The following is a 10,188-nucleotide window of genomic DNA, read 5'->3' as shown; positions in this document are numbered from 1 at the left end:
CGAGGACCAGTAATTGACAGTTTCATGGTTGAAGAGACGTCTGGCAGCTGGTTATCAGCACAGATCATGCTCCTTCCTTTCTTCATATAGGACGTATTGCAATCCCGCGAGTTTTGGGGCTGCGACCAGCAAGAGTTATCGCTGTGACGAGCGATAAAACGATCGACCATCTGCGAGTGAACTGGTGGTCGCTGGGTTTGATATTTATCGCAGGTCACCTGAGTTGACCGTCGCAAACAAGAGATTTTTGTCGAATGCAATCATGATATTACAAGTCGCAGCGACAATACCCCCACGTATGCCTGGCGCTTAACTGACCTGGCATGGTTAAAGTGACTACGGGAGGCTGATGAGGTTCGTTGGCAGAAAAAGCTTGAAGTTTGGAGATTATTCCGTTCTTGATTTCAATACTGAGTTATATTTGAATGTTCATAATAATTCGATGATAATAACCTGGCAATATAGCCTAGATGAGTTAGGAGAGGTCATTTATTTATAGCCACCTCGATTAAGTCGCCGCGATATCGAATATTAAGCGGATGGTCTTCTGGGATCTTTTTGGACAAAGAGACCCCAATTTACCATAATATGGAATCATATTCCTCATCCAGCGAACCCCATCCTCACCATTTATCAAACCGGACCTTTCACCGGGACAGTGTCCACACTCTCTCTCAATATCCGATTCGAACATGCAGCTCCCTAGCACCATTATCAAAATGATACTGAGTGTAAATGTATCAAGTCTTCTCCGGTACTTTCACGTTGAGGAAAAGAGATAGTAGGATATATTTTCTCACTGTATGTTTACTTGCCTTCCTTTTGTCACCATGTCTCTCTGGGCAATATCCGAGCTTTTGATAGCCTGTACTATACGTCCTTACGACAAGCTGCTTTATACGTGTAGCACCATTAACAAAGTTACTTGATGTAATGGATCCAGTGTATTGTTCTTCTATCTCCGGCAGTTCATGTGTAAGCCTTTTGATTCTGTTTTTAATATCTCTTATAGGTCCATAATTAACAAATAACAGCACTCGAGGGAATGGAGGGGGAAGTTAAACTATAAGATTTTTTTTTTCAAATGTACTTCAACATTTATCAAGCATATCTGGGCAGGAAAGAAATATTAAGTTTAAGGAAGAGTCCACCTTGTCCACCTATCTCCTAACAATATCCGAGCCTTTGATATTCACCTCGTTGTCTGTGGTTTAACCGAGCGCCTTTATTAAAGGTCACTTCATGTAATTGAATCAGTAAATTGATTCTTCTTCACAGTTCTTGTCTCATTAGCTTTTTGATATCGTTCTGCAACAAGCCCATTATATTTGTAACGCAGAACCACCACTCAACGGAGGAACGTTTATTAAAAAGATGGTTCCCCCTGCTAGCCCTGATTTAATTTATTGAAACGTTTCTGACGGGGAAATGGACTATCAGGAATAGCTTTATATTGTCTTATAACCCGATCCTTTCATTTGTCATTTTGTCTTACCCGCCAAGCTGTTACCAACATAGTCCAACGGGTAATCCCCCCCCCCCTTAAGCAATACTCGAGCCTTTGATATCTTCTTATTTGTCGGTATCTCATGTGGCTTCCTTGCACCATTATCGAAGTCTGGCATGTAATTATTTCAGCTTATTGTTCTTTGCCGGTATTTGTTCAGTTCCTGTATTATTATTACACCCCTCTCTTATTTAAAAGTGTTAGTTTTTTGCCCTCTAGGTCCACAGCGAGTTATCTACCGCCTCAATTCACCACTGCTGGGGGAAAAGGTAATTTTGAAACCATTATAATTTTAACACATTAGCTATAGATATAATCATTAGATTATTAGATATCATGACGTAGCATGTACGTCACGACGTCAATTGTACGTCATATTATTTCTTAATAGGCAGTTATGATTATTTCATACCATATTCCTATCCACTTGTAAAACATCAGTATGGTGTATAAAATCAACGGTTTCAAAGATATCAAGGATATATTGGATTATGCTACATAATTAGCTACTTTTCTGATTTTTGCTAATCTCGGATAATATTGTTTAGAAGAGTCCACACAATAACTTTCAAGCAAAGACGCTTTCTGTTGTAATTTGTTCCAGGCACACCTCACTGAATAATAGTATTCACTTGACTTAACAGCCCACAATACTAACAATTCGCAGATGTTTCTATCGAGGGAATGATACATTGTTTTCTGAGCCGCCACAATGTAGTATGACACTAATGCTCATCTCTGTTAATGAATTTTGCCAGTGTTGCAAGGCAGTTTAGGACAAGGTTTGCGAATTTCAGGCAGGCCTGATGCTGCATCACCTTCTAGTGTATTGTTATTGTCAGTTTTAACATTATTTTGCAATGAGCTAGTTTGGAGAAGTTGCAGTCCTGTGCTAGATGCCGGTTTTGCACGAAAAACCAATATGTGATATGCCTAAGTTGGCCCTTTCGTAATCTTATTTACCGGTATGCCTCTCATCCAAACTTTATCCCACGCGGCCGATGAGCTAGGGATTGCCAAAAGAATTGTAGAAACATTTTGCAGTACCGAATCTTTTGTGAAAGAAACTGATATGGCTGGAAATCCACATGTATCGTGTATCTACCACAGCCTAACGGTAAATGTTCCTCCCTATCACCTTTGTCAATCTAGTAATCACCTCTCTCCCAACAATATCCGATCCTTTGATATCCTCCATCCTCCTCCCTCTCTGTGTCTCGTGTAACTCTCTAAAATCATTACCAAAGGTCACTTCACGTAATTGCTTCAATATATTGATTCTTTTCCCGCCCGGTAATTTCTCAGTTCATGTCTTATTAACGTTTCTTTCTATCTCGGTCCGCGAGACTAGGTTGTATAGAACATTTAAATTACAAGGTCTCAGTCACCAGTATGGATGTGTTTTCCATTATGAATACATTTTTTTATGAATTATGAATGCCTTCTATATAAAAGGTAAATGATGATGACGTTTCAGTTCAGTAGTCTAAACATTGTGGTACAATTAACCCGTCGCGGCCGAAAAGTCGATTCGCTGGACAGAAATGGTCGAAAATAGTGACCCCCAAAACTTCAGACCACCCAAGCCTGAAATCATCATTAATGTTATGGTTTGAAAAACTACCATAGGTAGGTCTACTAATATTGAAGTTGTGCATGTGGGTATGACTTTTTTCAATGGTAGTTTCCATATGCTGCTCAGAAACAGCCCGACGTGCATGCTGAGGGGATAAACCTCCCGATTGCAATTCAATGGTTTCTTCTATTGTAGCATCAGTATTGTTTGATGTCATAGCATTATCCCTTGCTAACCAGTCAAAGGTCGAAGGGTAGATGTAATAGCTTGGTATAGTAATGTATTGACCATCCAGTTTCTACCGGTAATTGTCTTTTTTCATCATATTAGTCCTTTGATCTTCTGTCCTTCTTTCTCATTTGCTCATAATAGGCAATATCCTTCAGGGATTTTACTTGGCTGGTCAATATCGTTTCTTTTCGCCTGGTATGGTCCATGAGGCTAGGCCTGTTGGTCTTCTTCTTCGGAGCTCAAGAGGGGTGACGGTAGCGCATCAGTCAGGATGGCTGCGCCGCTGTCTTTCATTTATCAAGTTTATAGATTAGAGACTAAGAATGAACAACTCGAAATAGTCCCATAAAAACGTACATGTATTTTGTAAATTACATGGTACCCTGTTGCTATTGATCCCTTAGCCGTTTGCAAGGGTTGCTATTGAGGCAAAGACCAGTACAAAAATGATATACCTCGCTCATCTTCATACCTGATATGACAAATTAAGCTACTTCGATTTGTGTAAAAGAGAAAGACTATGCAAATACTGTATATACATTCTCTATTTTCTTAATTGGTCACGTACATGTAGATATGCACTCTCAAAATAAATATGTTTTAGCAGATTTTGTTTGCGGGGTGGGGAGGTAATAAAACAATCCATGCAGAAGCACTCGGGTAAAAGTTCAACGGTTAGGACTAATATTATTGAATTACAAAACACCCCTATATTCAGAAATAAAACGAAGTGCCAGTTTATATCTAGCCAATAGCTAATTAAACATTCTTCTTTGATCCAAACTTGATATTATTGATGTACGGGAGGATTTGATTGTTTTGTACGCCAACTTCTTCTTCTTCTTCTTCTTCAGCGTTCGCTCTGCACTTGGAGGGGTCATTCTCCTAGGAGTAATCCTCCTCCAAGGCGGGATGAGCGTATCCTGCGTGCCACTACGGTTAGGCGCCAATTGGGTTTATTGGCCTAGTGGTCCGACTTTGGCGAGAGAGATAGAGTCCACGCAAGCTACTCATGTTTCTCACTTGGTGGGGTCTTAGCTTGCCCTGGCATAGACACCAGGTACAAGGAACCTCGGTTTTGAGTCTCATTCGAAGGACTGTGAAGAGCCAGGAATTTTAGTTCCTTGAAAGCCACGCCGGTTCATCCAGACATACGATCATGGGTTCTTCCCGGGATCGAACCCGGGCCCTATTGCGTAGTGGCCAGCAGTGTAACGCCAACGCCAACGACTGGAGACTTTTAATCAGCATGACCAGAGTCTTTCTTATGAATATATTTGAAAGACTAGTTCTCAACCTCTCTACTGTCTTCGTTACTAGGTGTTCAGTGAATACATTCGTAACTAGGTGTACAATGAATATATTTTAAAGACTAGTTCTCAACCTCCCTACTGTCTTCGAAACCTGGTGTACAGTGAATATATTCGTAACTAGTTGTACAACGAATATATTTGAAAGACTAGTTCTCAACCTTCCTACTGTCTTCGTAACTAGACGCAAGGGCCCAACGCGCCGCGTAGCGGCAAAAAAGCGAAGCTGGCGAAACATTTATAACGGGTCACCGTCACTTATTATTGGACTTATAGCGCATTTACGGGGTTGCAACTATTTTGCTTTATAGTGTCACCAGGAAAGAAAAGCATGCGACCTAACGCCGATCTATTTGTATAAAGTGATAATTGGAAGTCATATAGTAGGAAAAATCAATAAAATAATCATTCCATTTCGTCTTTTGAGGGCATTTTTGATTGTAAAAAATATATGTGTACGTCACCGTAGTCTCTGCAATGATAATTTTATCAGAGCAGTCTCGCGCAAGTAGAAGTTCTTTACCTATTAGTTCTTCACTTATTAGTCTCAACGTCTGGCGCAAAGCCAGACGTTTTCCAATACGATTTCACTACGATGTTTGACAAGAAGGAGCAGTGCGCGAGATATGCTAATGAGCAGACTTCCCTCGCTTGAGTTTCTGAAGAATGTTCCATATCGCGCTAAGCTCATCACTACTGATTATGACAGGCGTGCAACGGTAGGTATCTCCTCCCCAACTTCCACCCTAATACGGTACAATAAGTTACCATTTGATGGGAATGGGACAATGCCCTCACTGTGTATGGAGTCATAGGGATAAGAAGACATTATTCATTAGTGTTGGTACAAGTGATTTTGCCCAAAAAGCATGCGCATTCAAAAAACAAAATATGCAAGGTATCACGTACATGACCATGACGACGTGCAGAAAGTGCACTGGCCAGTGCATACCCTATGGCTATGTACTAGTAAACATGGTAAACATGAACAACATCATTATTCATCGGCAGTTCATTTTACTCCGAGCTTTTCCTGAAACATATAGCCATGATGATTAGGCCTACCATGTACCATGACCAATAACAGCACCAGATCATGTAGATGTCAACAAGTTCACATGAACCGTATAATCCCGCATGGCGCATGTGGGGCATGCGTCTAAACCAAAGCCCCAAAATCACTTGTTTTGGTCCATTTCAGTTTCACTTGTGTTTCCCCCGTCTCCCAGTCCATAATACATTTACAGTTTACAATCCCCGATCATGGCCCAACAAAAGGTCATCGGTTGACTAAAGTAACAAACACAACTGTTCAATGTATTTATAGTTGAATGCGATCAAACTACGTCTTTTCAATCGTGGATTGTAAATTTAACCCCATGGGCCTAGGGAAGGCCCTATAACAATACTTTCGACACAGTTATTATCTCCGCTGCCTCCACCATGTTACACACAATGCTCACTGCTGATTCTAAAATGCGCCACCTAGTCAAAACAGGACATATGTTCTTCTAGGAATAGATCTCTTTCCAATATTTCGTCATTCCACTATCGTCATCACCTCATCATACTTTCATTGACATTACAGGCACACATCCACAGAGCACTCTTCAAATCATCTACACAGTGGTTATCCAACTAGGATTATAAAGGTAATTTCTTAGCCCCGCACAGTGGGTTTCAGTCTTGATAAAGGGGCACAATTGCTAGCAGCTAGGTAGGCAAGATAAAGTTAGACGAAGTAGCCGATAGGGGTCCCCCACCCCTCAAAGTCCGTCACAACTATTCAAGCTTGTACAAGGAATACATGCAGCGCTGACTCTAACAAGACCCAATGGGAATGTCGCACAGTCATCTGTAAAAAAACAAGACCTATGTTGCAGTATGATATCTTGCCAATATTTAATAATTGCACTATCGTCATCACCTCATCCTACTTCATTGACATTACAGGCACACATTGACATTGACCACTGTTGCAGTCAACGACACAGTCGCTATCCAAGTAGCATTATAGAGGTAATTATCATTATCATACCTCATTAGCATGTGAACCAATCACGTCGCGTCCTTTGCGATCACGGCAAAGCCTCATGGAATAATGTCTTTCACCGTTGAATAATTTTTCATATTCCATGCCTACAACTTCAATTTCTTCATATTCCATGGCTAGAAGTTCAATACTAATATAATATCCAAGATAAAGTTACAAGAAGTAGTCAATAGGGGTCTCTCACCTCTCACTGTATGTCCACACTATTCACGCTTGTACGAGGAATACATTCAATGCTGAATCTAACAACACCCAGTGCCCTTACTCTGTATATTAGTCACTGGAAGATGGCCCATTTCACTCCTTCCTTCTACTTCACCTATAATATCATTGCAAACGCCTCAGTTCTATGATATCACATTCACTTTCAGCTGTCATGCAACGCAACAACTGTGCTATCTGCCATCGCACATCAACGAAGAAGTGCAGCCGCCCACATTCCACCTCACGTCTGTCCGACCAGCTGCAATCCTCGAGGACGCCCCACTGTACCACGATTTCACTACGATGTTTGACAAGAAGGAGCAGTGCGCGAGATAGGCTAATGAGCAGACTTCCCTCGCTTGAGTTTCGGAAGAATGTTCCATATCGCGCTAAGCTGACCACTGCTGACCATGACAGGCGTGCATTGGACTGGTACAGGTTGGAACTGAACATTGAATATGCTGGTGGTGACGCTTTCTGATGAGAAGTTGGTCGTGACTGATGCAGTATCCTTGGACTTGTCCACAGCATCGTTCAATCATTGCTCTCTGAGCTGCCTTGATTCTGTACTTACCCAAATACTAAGACCAAATGCCTGTTGACTGTGCTTTAAGAGAGACTGGCGCCATGCCTAGAGATATGACTGACCCCTATTGGCAAATTTGTATGACTTTATCTTGCCTACCTAGCTGCTGCCTATAGTCTCCCTTTAACTGCGGAACACTTCAAAGTCGACAAAATGCCATGTTCCACCTTTTAATGTGTTCAGACCGCCATTTTCAAAATAATCAAGTCAGGACACTGCCTTCTAGTCTCATAATAAATTTTGCTTTCCTCAATAATAACATTTCTTCTTCTTCAATGCTTTCATCATTCCAAACTTCTCCTCCTCTGACTTTTACAGGGGTACAGTCATGGCAATCAAAACCCAAATACTGAGACCAAATGCCTGTTGACTGTGCTTTAAGAGAGACTGGCGCCATGCCTAGTCTCTCTTAAAGCACAGTCAACAGACACCAACCCCCTCAGACTCAGAAACCACAAACGCCCAACCCTTCCTGCTACCTTAATACTTCTGGGTGTACAGTTAATATTGAAAGACTCTCTCACATTATGAAGGATCAAGGCCTCGTATATGCTTACACACACCTAATATTATGATCACTGTATGTACTATGTATTGTTCATGTATACTGGTGTGACTGATTGTACATACACTTCGTTCCCTGATGCGCGACATTATGTTGTTGAGCTGAATCTAAATTTGATCCTCCTGCTGAAAATTGATTACTATCCGCTCCGCTGATAACATTTTTTGGGGGGTGTCTGGCATGGTTCATCGGTGCAGCCTCTCAAGACGCTTAAGTGCATTGCATATGATCACTTGTGGTTCAGTTATTGGCGAAATGATAAGAGGATATACATTGTATCTGTCCTAAAAGTTATTTTATATAGTTATCAGTACAGTTAAACGATTTTTGATTTCTGAGGTACCGTGCAGACAACACTATAGAAGCATCTTGACCTTCAATATATTGAAATTGAGAGATCATGCGAAGATCTTCATCTTCACAAACGGTCACAGGTCAAACCAGCTGGTCACACATCCGCAATTGCAACGTTGATTAGATTTTATTAATTATTATTAAAAACATTTTTATAGCGCTTAACGTTGTTAAAACTTCTAAGCGCTTTACAATTTATAATAAAACATAACATTAATACATGATAGAATAAAAGTCATTGCTAAAGAAAACGTGCAAAGGATTCAAAAGAATTTCTTAAAAATATGAGTTTTTAGTGCAGTTTTAAAACGACCCAGGGTACTCTGGCCACGAACACTATTTGGAAACTCATTCCATAGCTTTGGTCCCGCCACTGCGAATGCAGAGGAGCCTATCACCCGGTTTGTGCGGATTTCCTTACACAGACCCATTGTACTTGACCGCAGGGAGCGTGAGGGTTTGTAAACTTCCAAGCAGTCTGCGAGATATTTTGGTGCGTAATCATGTAGACATTTGTAGACCATTAGATTAACCTTGTACTCGAGCCTTGCTTTCAAAGGAAGCCAGTGGAGTGCGCACAGAACCGGAGTGATATGATCCCCTCTGGACACCCTAGTGACGAGACGAGCTGCCGAGTTTTGAACCAGTTGAAGCTTACGCACATTGGCCTCAGAGATGTTATATAGCAGACTATTTGCGTAGTCCAACCGCGAGACAACTAAAGTCCGCACTGCACTTGTTGCTGCTGATTTACTGAGCAAAGATCTTATCTTGCTTATACGATAGAGATGGAAATTTGCCGCACGGCATACATTGTTAACATGCGTTTTCATGGACATTTCTCTGTCAAATGTTACACCAAGAATCTTGATGGTATCACTCAGCTCAATTTCAATATCGCCAATTTTCAGATCAGACACATACTTCTGTAGGTTCAGATCAGACACATACTTCTGTAGGTTCAGATCAGACACATACTTCTGTAGATATCGATGTATCGGCATTGCTCAGCTTCCAGACAACGCGCCTACGGAGGCAATACCGCTGGAAGTTCAGTTAGCTGATCGAGGATGGTCATTAGCTTTGAGACTGCGTTACCACAGGTTAAGGGAGTTCTTCGCGAAAGACTAGATGCAACGATCTTGGTTAGCACTTATCGTATTAAATCTCTAAAATTATAAATTGTCAATTATTTATGAGAACATCGTCAGAGTGTGAACAGGTTAATGCAATCTCACTGTTCGAATTTAAGATTAAATTCACAGATGAATTATTGAAGCAATGAGAAAACCGGGTGGGGGTGCAGCGGTCCATGATTATAGATAGGAAACCGGTAAAGGAGCGACCCCGGGCGGGGGGGGGCAATAGGTAGTCTGGTATTGGCTATTAAGCTTTTCGAATATGTTTTTGAGCTTTCGTATTTCAAGAGCTGAAATTAAGAGTCACAAAGTGACATTGTTTTGCATGTGTACATAGTTTGGTGTGATTGTAATAGATGGAAGTGAAGTGTTGGTTGGTGTGTGTTTAATTTGTATACTTGGGGTTTGTGGCGCTGGGAGGTATTTCCTGTTGGACTTCCTGTGAAGAACATGAGATGATTACATGTATATATTTGCACCTTATATTTTATAGAGAGTTTATTTTTTATATAACACCGTCCAAATGATAAGAATGTGTCATTGGGCTGGGCTCCTCGGTTTTGACTAAATAAATACAAGCCAGGTCAACAGAAAAAGTTATGTGTTTCGATTGTTTGTATACAAAATCCTGACACTCGTGAGTAGTGGCCCCTTGCTATGTAA

General features: G+C 41.0%; 1 protein-coding gene across 1 annotated transcript; it reads left to right on the top strand.

The window, feature by feature from the left end:
- The first annotated feature begins 4,989 nt into the window (after positions 1-4,989).
- Positions 4,990-7,582, top strand: LOC135493794 (uncharacterized). Its single transcript, XM_064781369.1, has 4 exons — positions 4,990-5,343; positions 6,213-6,276; positions 6,578-6,643; positions 7,049-7,582. The coding sequence occupies exons 1-4, from the start codon at positions 5,291-5,293 to the stop codon at positions 7,190-7,192; spliced, it is 327 nt and encodes a 108-aa protein (XP_064637439.1). The 5' UTR covers positions 4,990-5,290; the 3' UTR covers positions 7,193-7,582.
- The last annotated feature ends 2,606 nt before the right edge of the window (positions 7,583-10,188 follow it).

The sequence above is a fragment of the Lineus longissimus genome, chromosome 9 (assembly GCF_910592395.1).
Source record: "Lineus longissimus chromosome 9, tnLinLong1.2, whole genome shotgun sequence".
Lineage (NCBI taxonomy): Eukaryota > Metazoa > Nemertea > Pilidiophora > Heteronemertea > Lineidae > Lineus > Lineus longissimus.
This window is presented reverse-complemented; position numbering and strand designations above follow the sequence as displayed.

Excerpts from the sequence above, each read along its gene's own strand:
- LOC135493794 (XM_064781369.1), top strand. The coding sequence starts at position 5,291 with ATGTTCCATATCGCGCTAAGCTCATCACTACTGATTATGACAGGCGTG. Across the intron at positions 5,344-6,212 it reads ATTATGACAGGCGTGCAACG|GCACACATCCACAGAGCACT; the intron begins GTAGGTATCTCC and ends TTGACATTACAG. Across the intron at positions 6,277-6,577 it reads ATCCAACTAGGATTATAAAG|GCACACATTGACATTGACCA; the intron begins GTAATTTCTTAG and ends TTGACATTACAG.